Source organism: Camelus dromedarius, chromosome 23 (assembly GCF_036321535.1).
Source record: "Camelus dromedarius isolate mCamDro1 chromosome 23, mCamDro1.pat, whole genome shotgun sequence".
NCBI lineage: Eukaryota > Metazoa > Chordata > Mammalia > Artiodactyla > Camelidae > Camelus > Camelus dromedarius.
Genome location: NC_087458.1, coordinates 5886792 through 5903139, shown reverse-complemented (window position 1 = coordinate 5903139; position 16348 = coordinate 5886792). Strand labels below are relative to the sequence as shown.

At 48.2% G+C, this 16348-nt stretch overlaps 1 protein-coding gene across 1 annotated transcript in view; it reads right to left on the bottom strand.

Annotated features, from left to right (window-relative positions):
* Positions 1 to 15287, bottom strand: part of INTS3 (integrator complex subunit 3) — a 33367-nt gene extending 18080 nt beyond the window's left edge. Inside the window, exons 1-6 of the mRNA XM_010980464.3 lie at positions 14532 to 15287; positions 9149 to 9232; positions 8283 to 8366; positions 3313 to 3426; positions 3069 to 3153; positions 1665 to 1731 (exon numbers count right to left, since the gene is read on the bottom strand). Of these exons, the coding sequence (XP_010978766.1) occupies positions 1665 to 1731; positions 3069 to 3153; positions 3313 to 3426; positions 8283 to 8366; positions 9149 to 9232; positions 14532 to 14675 (578 nt within the window). The 5' untranslated portion in view covers positions 14676 to 15287. The remainder of the gene's footprint in view (positions 1 to 1664; positions 1732 to 3068; positions 3154 to 3312; positions 3427 to 8282; positions 8367 to 9148; positions 9233 to 14531) is intronic.
* Between the last annotated feature and the right edge of the window lie 1061 nt (positions 15288 to 16348).

The following is a 16348-nucleotide window of genomic DNA, read 5'->3' as shown; positions in this document are numbered from 1 at the left end:
AGGAGTTTAAGAAGCTCCCTGGGGAAAAGGGGGTGATGAAAGAATTGTGTGTTTCCTGCTGCTTGAAAAGAGGTATTAAGACACAGTGGGGAGATTCTAAAAACTCCAGTGCTGGCTCAAAGTGCCAAAATTGGGGAGCTGTCTCCTCCAAGCAAGTAGTTTGTAAGCGCTTTGGCACCCCTGCTGGAAGGCAGGGAACCAGAGGAAGAAGGCAGGGAGTTTAATTAATCCAACCAGGCAACATCCTGATTCCGGAAAAGTGCTCAAGCCACCTAATTAAGAGACTCTGGCCTTTTCCTTTCACAGAATGTAAGCAGCAGCCAAGGACACTGGGGTGGATCCCCTCCCCTCACCTGCTACCTTTTAACCCCACAGTCCTAGAGACACTTGGGAAGGAGTGAGAGGGAGGGTGTCTCAAACTTCTAGGGACTCACTTGCATCAAAGGATGTGAGTTTCCCAGACGGCAGGAGAAAAGGTAGGGCAGTCATCTGACACCTGCACACTGAGACTGTGCCCACGTGAGGGGAACTCTGCTTTAAGGTATGGGAACAGGAGGTTTGTGGCACCAGGGACAAAATGAGAAAAATCACTTTTTAGGAAGATTGCTAGCAGAGGTGATGGATGTATCTAAATCCTGGGACAGGGTAATGAAGAGGAAGAAAGATGAAAGTGAAAAAGTGAAACCCTCTGACCAGGCAGCTAGAAAGGCACAGCGACCTAAGAGAGGCAGAGACCCGGTAAGAAACCGCTAGGACCTCTGTGCTGTGCGATGGTACGACGATGGAAGAAGTGCACCTGCAGCCGCACGCCCAGGCCCAGGGCACTAGGTGGCGCTGCACGGCAGACCTGACACGGTTCTCAAGCTTGGGCAGAGCACAGAACACAGCCAGCTCTTCCGCAAGTGTGAATAAAGGAGGAGATCCACTCTTTTAAACCGTGGGAAATACGGAGACTATCAGCCCTCTCAATTATTTGACTACTCTGGTGTTCTCACCCAGAAAGAGACTCTGAAATCAAGCAACAGGAAGACTGAGGCCACAGGACAAGAGGTAGGCCTCACCCCCAACAAGTTCAGATATGGAACAGCCCTCACAAAATTTCTGGTACTTTACTCTGACGGGGAAGGGAAAGAATCAGTCAGAAAGCCCAGCATCCCCCCTCATGCCCTGTCTACGGCTGGAGGACTCACCGGTCTCAGCAATCTCCTCACTCCCACTGCCACCGAGCCACTTCAACTAAAGGAGGGCACGGGTTGGACGGACAGTCCCGGAAGGGAGGAAAGCGCTACCTGCCAGGCCTGGGCGGTTGGCTGGGCCCGCTCCGCTGAGCTCATTCTCCCCTACCTCCCCCAAAAGATAAACATTCCAAGGAGGTCTGGATCAAAAATAAACCCTTATCAGATGAAATGAGTTTTTCCTGGGCTCCGAGATATTTCAGCAAAGACCTTCTTTCCCACTCCTTCATCCCTGGGGCCACTCCATGACATTAAGTCCCTCACCTGCCATCAGCACACTGGCCTCCCCCTCCCCACCTCGTCCGCTCTAATCTAGGGTGTTGTTCGGCCACCTAACAGTCTTCCCGTGACCCTCATCCCCCTTTCCCACACTCACACCCACCGTGGCTGCATCTGGCTCCTGCCCCCACCCTTCACGGCAGACTCTACCTCTGCTCCGTCAGGATATCCAGAACACTCTCTGCCAACCAGATATTTTTTGCTGTAACATCCCCACCTGATCAAAGGGGAAGAAAACAAGAGAATCAGAATGGTTCTGATCAGCACCGCGGCTTATCCAGTATACGTCTTAACCATCCTACTGGTCCATCCCTGTTATCCCACCACTGATATTCTGAGGGCTAGAAAATCTGCCTCCTGTTCTGTCAGGCTTTAAAGTTTCCTCCTTTGCCTCCAGAAAGAAAGGGAGGGCAGGTTCTGGATTTTTCCAGAAACCAGAACTGCTATTTTTCCTCAGACTAGGGGCTTGAGTGGGAATACTTCAATCCCCGAAAGGGAGTGTCTGGGAAGGAGATATGAAAAGCCCATGGTTGGAAAGAGAGGATGATGTTTCAGACAGGGCCTGAGAAGTGCGGATGGCCAGTAACAACTGCAGCCCAGCCACTGGATGTCCCAAAGCCCGTGTCAGGCTCACGACAGGCCAAGGGTTTCTTGTTTCCAGGTGTCAAAAGTCTTCCATGCTTGCTGGGCAGAATTAAATATGCAGTAATGCCAGACCAAAGTCTTAGGATGAGAAGTGGGGACTGGGCGTGCCACGGAGGGAGGAAAGTGCCAGGAGAGTGGATAAAAATAGCCAGCACAACAACGCTTTGCCTTGCCCCAGATCCTAATTAAAAAATTCAATGTTCACAGAGTCACACGTCACACAGATTAAGGGTTATACACATCACAACAGGAGCATCAGTGTTATACAAAATCCTGAAGAGGAAGCAAAGAACCAACAGGCAACGGTGAGAGAGAGGCAGGGCTGTTTCTAAACAACCACGTATAATCTTGGGAACAGAAAAGGTAGAAGGGGCAGGCCTCTTGGATATTCAGTGGCTCAGACAGATGTCACCGATGCCAAGAAGATAACAAAACCTAAATGTCAGGGTCTGTTCTGTGACATAGTTCGTCCCTCAAATTGGACCCAAGTGCTCAGAACACTGGGGTGGGGCCAGAGATGTCTGGGTTTCTGAAAGCACAGTGTGATGGGAACCAATTATTTTGCCCTCACTTCTCTCCCTATTCCTTCCAGACTCTTCCTGATCCAATATGCCATGAAACCCCAGGAAGGACTGGCTACAAGAGGCCAACTATTCTACATCAGGCCTTGCGTTTGGCAGGAAGTTTTGAGTTTTCCTAAATGAGGCACGACTTATTGCTTCAAAAGGCCCCCTGTAATTTCTCAATTTCTTTCTGTAACATATGTGGCCAGAAGGTGCCTGTGTCAGAAGGAGAGAGTCTAAGCAATCCAGGAATCGAGTCCCCCGGGCACTTAATCATTTTCCGTTGCCTCGATTCAGGCTCTGGGCTCCTCTCCTTTCTTCTTTACGCTCTTGCCATCCAACTCACCAGCAATCTGCTTCATGAATGTCATGCAAACACCATCAGCTCCCAGAACCCCACTCTTCACTAGTTCCCGCACCAACCACACCAACTAAAGGAGAGAGGAAAAGACAGATGTGAATCTGAGAAAGAGGCTAATCGAATCACATAATTTAGGTGTACAAAGGGTGGGGGAGTTGCTCCCGCTTCCTCCTTCCCTTCCTCCCTGTTATGTCTCTGAGCTGGAGCTCTCTCTTCTTTCTGGCCTTACCTGAGTACGGCAGGTATCTTGCAACTTCAAGTACTTCTCCATAAGTATCTGGTTGATTTTATTCAGGACAATATTCATGCCGTCACGACTCACCAGAGCCAAGTCCCGGTAACACTGTGAGAAGTAAGATTTGTGAGCAACCAGCAAGTTGAGCATAGGCTCCTGACTCCACCATTGTGGGCCCCCTGCCCCTCAGCCTCTCCAACTTAATCCCCACCAATGGGGTATGAGTGGCAATGAAAGACTTTGCACTCTAGATGCCACCCTTCCATAGGGCTCCTCCCCCGCCAAGCCTACCCCTCACTCTGTCACACAGGGGTGGGAAGAGGGACTGAACTCCTCTCTTAATGAGGCACAAAAGCCTGCTTAGAAAGGCTCCCGATCCCCCTACCTCCCTTCTTAGGAAGTGTCATACTGTTTGATGCTACCAGCTGAGCAAAACCAGGTGGAGGCCATCTGCTTTTCATCTGCCAGTAAAAGGTCACTGCAGAATGGGTTTGGTTGAACAGGCCGGAAAGGATCTCAAAGAGATTTTTAGACTTGTATTGACACAGCCAGACGAAGCAAAGGGCTAGGAGTATTAAGGGAAGAGGATCCAGGGACCAGGGTCCCGGAAAGAAAGGGTAGAACCAAAAGGAACTTCCTTAACTAAACATTGCTCTTTAGTCTGGGCTGCCCTTTGCTTCTGCCAAGTATTAAAAAAGGAGGGGCATTCGGCATACCCACCTTGGGGGGAGGCGGGGGGGGGCATGCGGTTTCCTCTGAGACCTCTCGTCTCCATTCCCCCTAGAGCTTTTCTCACTCCGTCTCTCTAAAGAGACCACACTCCTGGACCTCATTAGCAACCTCCTTAGCCTGCTGAGTTCCATGCTGTCAGGGTCTCAGCACTAAGGGTAACAATCAGGTAGGTAACATCGCACGGCCTCAGAAGGTCAGCAGCAAGGCCAGCATCAACAATCACGGCAGCTGTAGCAGGTCAGTGTGCAGCGGCACTGCGCACCAACTTCACACCATACATGTTACTGCATCTGAATCACATAACCGCCCTCTGAAATAGATGCTATTTATTATCATCTCTGTGTTTACAGATGAGGAAACAGGCACAGAGAAGTTAAAGGAATTTGTCCCAGATCACACCAGAGATAAGAGGAAGATTCAAGTCCAGGCCGTCCAATTCTAGATTCCATGCTCTTAGCCACCCCTAGAGCATCATCAGAAACAACTAAGAGGAGAAGAGGCTGGTGGAGACGGAGGTAAGAGTGTCTGGTGGCTTTGAGACGGCTACATTTCCAAGCGCATTCATCCTAAGAGAAGTACTCCTCAAGACCAGGTGCGCCCTGGCCTTGGTGTGACTAGGGACTCCGAAGAGATCAGTTATTGCTACTTCTGCTTCCTCTGTTGTCCTTAAGTCAGAACAACTGCTCTAATGGAAATACTGACATTTAGAGATTCCCCCACGTGCTACAAAGTTTTCATACTCAAAGGAGAATTTGATTATCCTCTGACTCCATCTTGGGGGAGGACTGGGAGATCAAAAGTACAAGCAAGGAAACAAGAGAGAGATAAGGAACCGAGTGAACTACTGCCAATGGGCCGGTCACTGGATGCTGATGGTTCAGCCCTGGAGCCTCCCCCAGAGGAGTGAGTCACAGAATGGGCAGAGCATGAGGGAGGCAAAGGAAGAAAGAAACTTATGTCAGGCCAAAGATAGAGACACTGCTAATTAGAGAGGAGCCCTGTCTGTTCAAACGAAAGCAGAAATCCCAGAAATGCAGAAGAGACCTGGGACAAGGAAGGGACAAGCCCCTCAGGAGACACAGGGTCCAGTGAAGGCAGCAGATTCGTCTGCCTCATTCCACGCTCCATGCTCCTTCTGGGACCTTACGGACCACAGCTGCTGGTAACACATGGCAGCTGGGTACCAGGAATATCATATTCCTGATGCTGCCAGTTGTCTCTCCAACCTCTGTGCCAGTTTGCTGACTGGCCTGGAAGATAAGGAGATGGAAGAAAACTCAGCGGGGGAGAGAAAAGAGAAGCAGAGGGCCTCAAAAAAAAGTGACAGGACAGCGATGAGGCAGCACGCCTGTCTGACTGTGTTGGGAGTAGTGACATCCCAGCCTAGGCCCTCATAGTCCCCAGCTTTCTTTCTGCCAGAGCCTGGATCCGTGACCCTCTGATGAAAAGGGACCTTGGCATTGACTTAAACCCTTTCCTATTACCTGTATCTACTGACTGCTAGAGCCAGCACAGGCCCCAGCGGGCTGCTCCCAGCTATTCAGTTCAGACATCAAATAGGAAATAAATCTACAGAATATAAACACAAAAGCTGCCAAGAGGGCAGGTGCAAGTTAAAAAGGCAGAACTAGAGCAAAATCCACCCCCCGCATATTTCACTCTCCACCAGTACCTGACCTGGTTTTCCCTCAGCTGAGTTCTCGTTAGCTCCGCCCACTAAGAAGTCCCAGAGAGCTGGCCCTCACTCTCTGAACCAGCCTGCTGGCACTGACACGGGCTCCTCAGCTCATGCTTTCCCAGAGCACGTTTCCTATGTGTTCAAGACTCAGTTTCCACTACCACCTTCTCCACCATCCCCATCTCCCATCTCTCAGCCTGTGGAAATGCAGGAACAACTGAATCTCCAATTTACCCTGAGGTTTCTGTTCCAGAGACAGACTTAACCCCAAATAAACCCTTAGAAAACACTCCCCTTGTTTTAAGCTGAAGCCTAAAACAATGCATTAGGGTCAATCCTCATCAGTTACTCCCACCTAAAAACCCTCTGCAGGCCAGAAAGTACTGCACAAGATAATTACCTTTCAGGGAGAAGGATAAAGAACTACAGAGATAGGTCACTAATTCTTCCCCCATCCTCTGACCTGGCTCAGGGTCTCTGAATGAGCCACTACCTGACAGTTCCTCACTTGCCCAAACCTGTACCCTCCTAATTCTGCATCCCTACCCACTGTGTCTGAAGAGGCCTGACATGGGGGCCTGCAGCCTAGGAGGCTCCCAGGTAGGGGGTTTACTTGGAAACCTTTAGTATGTGAACAAAATCCTGCTGAGGCTATTAACCAGCTATGAGACCCAAGGCGAGGGCCTGGGCCACCCTCACGGGGCTGTCATAGAGCAAAAGGAAGACAAGGTGCCCTAGTCCCTGTCATACCCGGAGGGCCAAATTCATGACATAATAAGCATTTATAATGCACAATTCTGTGGCCTCTCACTGCCAGACCAGACAAAGAGCTGGAAACATCAGACACCCTGCCCCCTTCACTGAGGTTTACTGATTTACCCTAGCTGATTCAGATCCCACTGAGATACAAATAAAACCAGTGGGCAAGACGAATCTACACTGAGATGACTAAATGAGATTTTAGTTGTATTTATAAAAACCCACACAAAAGAAAACTAAACCTTAACCCCCAACCCTTCACCCCCATCTTTGCCAACACTTTCTTTAAAATAGAAGGGCTGGGCTGGCTCACATTCTGTTTAATGCCACCAAATTGGAGACATTCATTCATCTTCAAAGATCTTGATGACGATAAATCCAGTATGAAAATAAAATGCCAATTTAACTTGACAAGGTCCCAGCTCAGAAATGGCCTGGGAGATCAAGGACTTGTGAATACCTGCTGCTCTACCACTGTCCCTCACCCCAGAACCTACTCCAAGTGGCACCAGAGTACAAACACATCAGGTTGCCGTGCCCATAAATCCTACTCCTGCGGTTAGTTCAAGAGCCAGGCCAGAGGGCCATGGGCGTCCTGTCCTTGTCCCTAAGAATGATTTTCCTTCGGTTCTCCTTGAACAAATGACAAAGTCTCTGAACTCCAGTTGCCTTATAGGTATACTGGGAGCAATCTGGGGGAAAGGAACAAAACCACAAATTTTACATGGCTTTTTGAAAGGATTAAATGAGATCTTGTCTGGTTAGAGCCAAACACAATGCTGGGCACAGAGCATGTTTGTCTCCTTCCACACTCTCTTTGTTCAAGGAAAGGCCGAGGAGAATACTGAATTCCCCGGCTCTAAGTGCTTCTCTGTTAGTCATGCAGGTAATGCCAGATACCAGACGTATGCTTCTAAACCATCATGCCAAGACTCAAAGGACACAGAAAGTGGAAATCCGGAGACGTAAAAGATAGAATTTTGCTACTTTATTATAAAAAGAATGGAATTCAAAGAGATCATCCTGCTCAGTCCCTCCCCTCAAGGAAGGACCCCGCTTAGACTATTCTACATAAAGGAGAGCCTTCTGTTTATGAAGAACCTCAGACGAGTTTTCATACAGTATTCCCCAGGAAGTCAGACTCCAGTGTACTGCAGTGTTCTCTCAGTCACTACGCTGTTACTGCATCAATCACCTAACGTTAAGCTGTCTAATTTAAACCCTCCTTGCTGCAATGTCAAACCGGCTTTCTGTTCACCTGCAGTGATACAACCTGCAAACTACGGGTCACACTCTTCTGGATACGAACTCTCAACAGACGTGCTTACAGTTGTGCTCCTCTCTCCTCTGGATTAAATCCCAACTCTTCTAGCCTTGACTCATAAATCTAAAACTTAAAGCTCTTTAAGGGGGAGGGTGTAGCTCAAGTGGTAGAGCACATGCTTAGCATGCACGAAGTCCTGGGTTCAATCCCCTAGTACCTCCTCTAAAAATAAATAAACCTAATTACCTTCCCCACTAAAAAAAAAATTTAAAAATTAAAAAAAAATTTAAAACCCTTTAAATGCCTTTTCTCTGTCACAACTGCCTTTTAGCTTTAGAATCTAGAGAAACAGAAAGGACTTTAGTCAGAGGATGGCCAGAGAGTAAAAAAGGGAGCTGTAGCTATATTTGGAGAACAAGATGATCCAGCTCTGGTCAAAGGGTCTGGTCCTATGCCAGTTAAACCATAGTTCCACCGTATTCCCAGATCACATTTGAGAAAGGAATGTGGGTCCAGAGTAGGGAGCCTTACCTTCTGGGCTTGGGCAGGTTCAGTGAGGACAAGAGTGAAGAGACCCAGGCAGATTTCCTCATGCTGGGGGGGGCCTTTGCATACCTGAGAAATGAGGGAGGAAAAAACTAGTTGTCACTCACAGGAGGAAAGCTCTGGAGCACAGCTGCTCCCAGAAAACTTGGGACTCTCGAGTAACCTGCAAAGGAGAATCATCAACTCTTCAATCTGATGACTTCCTTCTCCTCAAAGTGATGGGGCCTCCGCTGCTGAAGGGAAACACCCATACTGCTCTCCCCAGGGCTGGATGGAGGCCAGAAGCAGAAAATAAAAAGAGCGTATAAAAGAGGGGAGAAAAAAATCCTCTTCCACACTTTTACCAGATCTTAACAGCCTTCAGTAGAGAGGGAGCTGCAAAGAGTTATTCATGGAGTAAAAAGCACACCTGCCAAGACAAGATCTTGGGCAAACCAATGAATCCCTGGTATTTGTAAGGTGATGATAATAAGAATAACATAATAAGTGGGAAATACAGAACATTCACTTTGTGCCAGGAATTACTCTGAATCCTCTACATGCACTATTTTGAACTCTTTCAACCTCACAGGTTGATTAAGAAATGTAAAAGGTCAAATATGTGAGAATGACTTGCGAAGAAAAAAGTCACTACAGACTGTGAGTTATTTTTTAAAGCTGTTACTGAAGGCTCCAAGACCTGGGGCTCCATTAAGAAAGAAAAAAAAGGAGTTGGGAAGCCGGATTTAGGGGAACTAAGAAATGAGCATCAGTCCCCCAATTCTTAGCCATTGAAACCCTTCCACCTCTCTGATCCTGTCTCAGAGCTTTCAGAGAAGCAGAGACGGGAGTGAGGAGAGCACCATACTCACGTAGGCATTGAGGGCGTCATTGGCCTCTCTCTCTGAGACACCAGCAGTCATGGATGTCACGATGCTCATACACCTTTCCAACCTCTGCAAAGGGGTGAGAAAGCATTTAGAGGGTGTCACACCACCACCTATGAAGCATTTCTGGCCCCCAAAAAGTTTTCTGAAATTTAAATCTCATCATGTCTCTAGACCTAACTAGTAGTTTACAAGTCACCATGGGGATATTATCAGCAAAATCCAGAACATATAAACCATGACAGGTTTCCTGGCTTAGCATTTAAATTGCAGGGGAAAAAGTAGGAAGGGGGAAACCCATGTATTAAAGGAGGCTTAAGATTATAAATCACTGAATAAACTTAAGAATCCATGCTGATAAGCCAGATACATACATACATAGTAAACAAAGAAGAGAAAGCTCTTCCTTACGGTGGAATGCCCACTAATAAATTCAGAAGGAATGACAGGAGTAATAACTGATTCAGGCAGATATCATCAATGGATGCTAAAACAGGGACAAAGGCGAGTGACTTTCCCCATCCGAAAGGTCATGGCAAAGCATCTTGTTGAGAACTACTGCAGCATTGTGAAGAACTGACAAATAAGAACAGGAAAGAGGTCTGGGAAGAAAAGACAACCATGTTTCTCCTTAGACCGTCATTCTGAGGTTGCCTACATCCGTCCACATTTAAGAGTGGAGGACTGAGTGTTAGGGCAAGGAGCTCCTATAACCACAAAAATTCAACCTAAATTAGGCCCAAAGCCACCCAGGTTTGACAATATTCAACATCAGGTCATCCTCCAAATTAGGTCAGATCAGCATGCTCAGCCATAATTAACAGCTCCTGCATACTTGAGAAGAGGAACTGTGAGATCACATGAAAGCTGAGGTGTAAATCTCCCAACCCGCCTCTCCCACAAATCTCCCATCATTACCTAGGCCAGCTCCTACATGGTAAGGGAAGGAAAAAGCCTCAGGTTGGATTTTCTCTTTTTAAATCTTACCCCTCTCCACCTAAGACAGTCATCAGTGACAGAGCACCAGTTCCCCCAGCTGCTAAATTGACTGTTTTTGCCAGGGAGCTCTGGGGGGCCCTGCTCAGCCAGCCCGGGTTAACCAGCTTTTCAGAGTGGAGGGAGACGGTGAACAAGCCGCGGCACCCTAAACCCTAGGTGTTACTTCCCGCTCAAGGGAAGAAACCTCTGCTGAGCCCACACCGACGCAAGATAAGTCAGAAGAGCAGCCAGCTGACAAGCCAGCTGACAAGCACGGCAGAAGGATCCTTCCACCACTTGCTTGCCTTGGGCTAATCTTAGGTGAGTTACTCCACTCACTACTTAACTTACTAGAACTTAATCCTTTATCCTGGTTTTCGGATAAAGCCAGTATCACAAGGTTGCTCTGAGGATTAAACAAGACACCGTATGTGACAGCACCTAGCACCTAGCCTCAGCTGAGTTAGTCTCTACGCCACGTGTGAAAAAGCTCAACAATCACACAACTAAATCCGAGAGGACCAGATCGCCCCCCAAGCCCCCTGCCACTATTTCTAATGGCATCTCTTCGAAAGACTCCTGAAAACGGAGCCTCCTACCACGGGGCATGGCTAAGTCCCTAATCAGGCTGAAAAGATTTCTCTCCTGTTTTTGCCTTCTAGGAGAAGAGGAAAGAGTATGGGAGAGGAGAGGAGGCCCGACAGATGGACCCCACACCAAGAAGATCCTTGCGCAAGCTGGATATGCAGCCCTATGACTTGGTCTAGTTTCTGGCTGTGATGTAACACACAGAGAGCTTGGACTGAACCAGGTTTCTCTAGGCCCCTCCTCGATACTCTAAGCTCCACTCAGATGCCTGAGTCAATTCTGTGGGTCACTGCCCAGTGAAGAGAGAAAAGTGGCCTCTTGGAACAGGGAGGCCCAGCTAAGGATGTAGAAAGTGGGAGAGTCCAGAATTTGGATGCGTGGATAAAAGCAATGAGGAGAGCACTGTGAGGGCCAGTCCTTTCCAGGCAACAGAAGTAGAAAGATGCTGCGCTTCCTGAACTACAGAAATTACTTTTCCAAACAGAGATGGGAGAACTAATAACAAATCAGAGTGACTGAAGGACCACATCCCCTCACAGAGGGCTGCAGGAAGCCAGATCCCTACAATGAAGTAGCAGTACGCACCTCCCCACCAGTCTCCAGCGGCCCTGAGTAAAGATGGAATCATACATGAAGTTGCCAACAACTGCTGGCAGAATGACTCTGTTCAGAGTAAGCCCTCCATGACAGCACCTCAGAGATCGGAGTAAATATTTACCATCTCTAGGAGTTTCTGAAATAATTTTTTTACTACTAAGACCACCTGACCGTGGTTTCCACGGCAGCAGCGGCAGATGGAGTTGGGGCAGAGAAGGGGGAGGCCTTCCAGTTTGCAAATATATACCTGAAGCTGGAGACTGAAGTCAGAAGACTGTCTAACCTTTTAGTTTCCCCTGCCTCCATCAGAAGAACATACAGTTTGGTAAAAGCTATATATTAAATACTGCCCCCTTATAGGAAGTCAGTGGCCTTGAGGGACTAAACTCCATCAGCTTCAGGAAAAAAAGATATGGTCTGACCTACAAAACCCCCAAAGACCCACATTCGTAAAGAGTTACTGAACAACCTGGGTTCCAAGGATTCTACAACCAAGAGTCATTTGTATGTGAAATGAGGATATAAGGGGGAAAAAGGAGAAATGACTCAATGCCCATTCCCTGGAGAACCCTCGCAGACCAGATGGGAGTTATTCCTTGGAGAAAACCTGCAAGGGACATGCCTCTAACCAAATGCAACCCTGAAACCTGTCCATAGCTTAAGAGAAAGTTCTAACTTGTTTGGGCCACCGCTCCTATTTTTAGCCTAACTTCAAAATGGACCGGGTCCTTCTCCACAGAGGAATGACCGGGAGCCACGAAGGCTCATGAGACTAGGAGCTACGTGTTCAAAGCGCCTCCAGTCTTTGGCACTATTTTTATATCATTCCCCAAATCTGGATGGGGATGGGCAAGAATTCCCCCTTCAAAGAGAGGAACAGGGCCAAAGAGCAGAAAGGATCCAACAAATGCTCCCTTGGGCATGCAGAAGAGTCCCTGTCCCTGCCTGGGACACTCTACACCAGGGCTTCAGACTCCAAGCTTCTAAAGGGCCTTTCCTCAACACACCCAGCTGTAATGACCCCAGTCTCTTCTCTACCTAACTGGGTTGTTTTGTTTTTGTTTTGTTTCATTTTAACCTTCCGTGTGTGTTAACTCAGTCTTCAGATGATAAGCTCTGGAAGGCACACCTTGGGTCTCCCTCATCCTATTTTCCTATCAGACTTGGCACACAGTAAATATATACGGTCAGGAAGCTACCACTGTGTTCCTGGGCAACAGGTAGACCTATGCTGGAAAATAACCAAACCTAAACAAGCAGAGATCAACAAACACAAGGGTTTGATAACTTCTGTGTACCGAGATCTGTGGGGAGATGCAGAGGAAAAAGCAAGTCTTGCCCTTAGAGACACTCGGTTTAGTGGGAACCACACACATGGGGTTAAAAACAGTGGCAAGGCTTGCTGGAAAACTCAAATGCAAAGGACAAAGGGCAAAGAAGGGAAGGGGGGAGCCCGAGACATGCTGGGAAACATCTGCACCACAAAGGATATCAGGAAAAAAAAGGTGACCCTTCCTCCCCACTTCTCTCTGGAAACAGTTGAAAGTTCACTATCAGACAGTCCAAAAAAGCAAGAAAATAAATGCTTCCTCTCTTTTGTGGTCCCCTTCTGCCGTATCATTTCGTTTACTAGCAAACATGTCATCACTCAGAAGAACAGGATGCTGTATTATTCTGTGGTGCCAACGATAGCAGGATGACCCCTCTAGCAACCAGGGTGGGGAATAAACAGAATTTCACCAACCCTTGGGGTCTTCTCCCCTCCACCCAAGCTGGCGTAGGGATCAAAGGTAGTTGACCATTTTCTTGCTGCAATTCTAGACTTCCAGGGCTAGAACACAAGGTTCAATAAATGCTCTGACAACGACAGTGGCCATTTCTAAAAAAGTGGGTAATTTAAATTGCCAGGCAACCCTGGCAAAGCCATTTAAATTTGTTTGGGGAATACATTACTTTTAGAAGCATTGTTTATGTTCCTAATTATGCCTACCTTAGCTGATAAAAACAACAGCAGAAAACAAACTCTGATTTATCTAAATACCCACAGAATTACAGGGGAGTACGATGGGAAGCCAATCTCCAAGCAGACATCTGCGGATGGATAATCCACAAAGTTGCTTTCCAGCCACTTCTCGATTCACTAAGTTCATTTTTGCCCCTATGTTCCATCACCTTGTATCTGAACCAACATTTTTTCAAATCTAAACCATGAATTCCACCTATCTGCCTGCCTGCCCTCTAATACCTGTTAAAGAACAGTGACAAAGTTAGAAGCAGGGAAATGGCCAGTGAAGAATCAGAGCCTATTAATTTACTTGTCCTGTCCCTGGATAACCACTGAGTTGAACGTATTAGGTCTTATAAACACTTCAGCAATCATGTCCCGCTTCTGGGTCTCATATTCCTAAGTATGTCTCTTCATGTAGAGCAGTGGAAAGGGATTTATAATCAACTCTGGGTTGTCAGGGACACAGTAAGAGGAATCAGTAGGGGAGGGGAGGGTCAACTATGCAGTAGTCTAAAATCCCCATTGAGGCCCACTGCATCGCCTCACCCTACCCTCTTCCTCAACATCTATGTACTTTCTCCTTTGCGTGTGTGCTATCTGGTTCTGAAGGAAAGCCCCAGGTCCATTCACCCCTTACCCTGTGTGTGCTATCTGGTTCTGAAGGAGAGCCCCTAGGTCCATTCATCCTTCACCCCACTGCTGTAGTTGATGCTACCTAACTAAACACAACTCATTTTTCCTTAAGTCTTCACTCATTCTAAACACTCAGTTAACATCACTGGCAATTGACTGTGTCTACATTGAAACCAATACTATCTAACAGGAGGGCCCAAGGTCTACTGTAAGCTCCTATCAGCCCCCCAGACACCTACACACACATATATTACTTCCCAACTCAATGTATGACCTAAGAATGAAACAGGGTAAATATTAAGAATAGCTGTGGCGATAGATCTGGATGCTGCATCCCTTCCTCCTCAGCATCCCCCCACCCATTTTCATACTAGTGGCTGCTGTTACTATGACAACCTGCCCAGGAAGTTGACCACACTTCTTCCTTCAGGAGCAGGAAGTCTGGAGCAGTGTTCGTGGTGCCTTAGAAAAAACTTGAAGGCCTCCCCCCACCCCACCCCATATCCGCTCCAGTATCCCTCCTCAACCCCATTTCTTAACTCCCTTCCCCACCCTCACACCTACCTCCTCTAACTCATCCTTGGCATCCAAACTGGTTGAAAGTAGCAGCCTCCCCCCTCCTGGGGCTCCTGCTCCCGCTCCTCCTCCACCTCCCGCTGCTCCCGAAGCAGCTGCTGCAGCTGCCCCCTTTCCCTTCTGTAACTCCATGGCTGCAGCCAGGAGACGGGAAAAGGCCAGGGAGTGGACAGGTGAGAAGTCCTAGAAATGAGGAACTCGGGATTGCCAGGCACTGGGGAGGGCAAGAGGAACAAGTGGGGGAGGGAAGGGAAAGGGTCCCTGGCCTCTCCACTCCTCCCTCTTCTCCGAAAGTCCGCTCCTGTGCAGGAGGCGAAGGCTGACGGGCCTCTAGTTCCTGCCTCTGGAGTGGCAGTACTGAGGAAACGCCGTTAGCGTCTAAGTATGCTGGGGTGACGGTCTGCGCCCCAACGGGAAGGGTAGGAGAGGCTTCTGCCCCTGAAGAGTCCAAAGGGGGCCCTTTCTGGCTTCTGACACTAAGAGAAGCAGGGAAAACCCTAAGTTTCTGCCTCAGGAGGTGGGGGAAAGAAGAGTCCTGCCCCTGAAGCAGGGGGATAGGAAACCTTCCTGGCTGGTGCCCCAAGGGTTGGGGAGCGAGGTTCCTTTGGATCCGGCCCCCAGGGGGTGAGGGTGAGGCAGTAAGCGCTATAGGAGGACACGGAGGACCAGCTTCTCCCTACACCACACAGAGGCGGCCATGGTGGAAGAGCGGGGGGTGGGAAGGCTGAGGGCGACGGCGGGGGAGGGGGAGGAATCGTGGAGGCCCGCGCCGGAAGTGAGCAGTCGCGGTCCCTGGCCTCCGCCAATAGCGGCTTCCGCGGTGGCGCTGAGTCTCGAAGGTGGAGGCCGACGTCGGCCCGCCAGCCTTTTCCCCGGCTGCCAATGGTATTGAGCAGAAGAGACACTGGTCTGATGGACAACCAGAGTGCCCAATCGTATCCCTCCTTTGCTCTCGGAGGGCGGGATGGAACGACTTCCCGGAGGTGGGGTGGGAGTGCTAGGTGATCAGGAAGGAGATAGGCTGCGCCTGCGTGCATTGATGCGCATGCGCGGCGCCAGCCTCCGCCCTGCTTTCCTGCCTCTTTCTGAAGCTAGGGTGGGTGCGGGAACCAGGGCACTGTTCTTGGGTGGCTTAGGGAAACCCGAAGCCTGGCTACGAATTGACAGTGCAGGGCCAGGGAGTGGATTCCTTAACCCTTAAGCAGTCCCAGAGCAAATGTCATCAGGTGGTATAGAGCCAGCTTCTGGAGCTAGGAGTGCATCACGCAAGCAAGTATATGTGCTCGTGCAGTGCAGTTTTCAGCCAGACGTTGCAAAAAAAAAAAAAAAAAAAAAAAAGAAAGAAAGAAAAGAAAAGAAAAGAAAATGCATGGGCTTACTTGTGCACACCAAGTCATTAGAATTGCTCACTGATTCATTACTGGAAAGGCTTCTGAAAGCTCTACACAGCCCTGCTTTATCTGTGTTAGTATTGGCATTTGCCCCAACAATCCCAAGAGCAGAAGCTTATTGTTTCTGACATTCATTCTTTTTTATCCCATATTCAGTTACTAAAAGCCTTTTGATCTTTCCCTTAGACATGTTTTTGGAATTTGTATATATATATAGACACATAGAAATGTGTGTGTGTATATATACATATATATGTGTGTGTGTATATCCTTAGGAATTACAATGGATTCCAATCCACTCCACACCTTTAATCTTCCTAAACTTCCCTCTCAGACAACTAAATTTCCCAAATCCTTTATGAACTTAATGACTCACACCTATCTAATCAATAAAAACTCATTATAACAATTCCA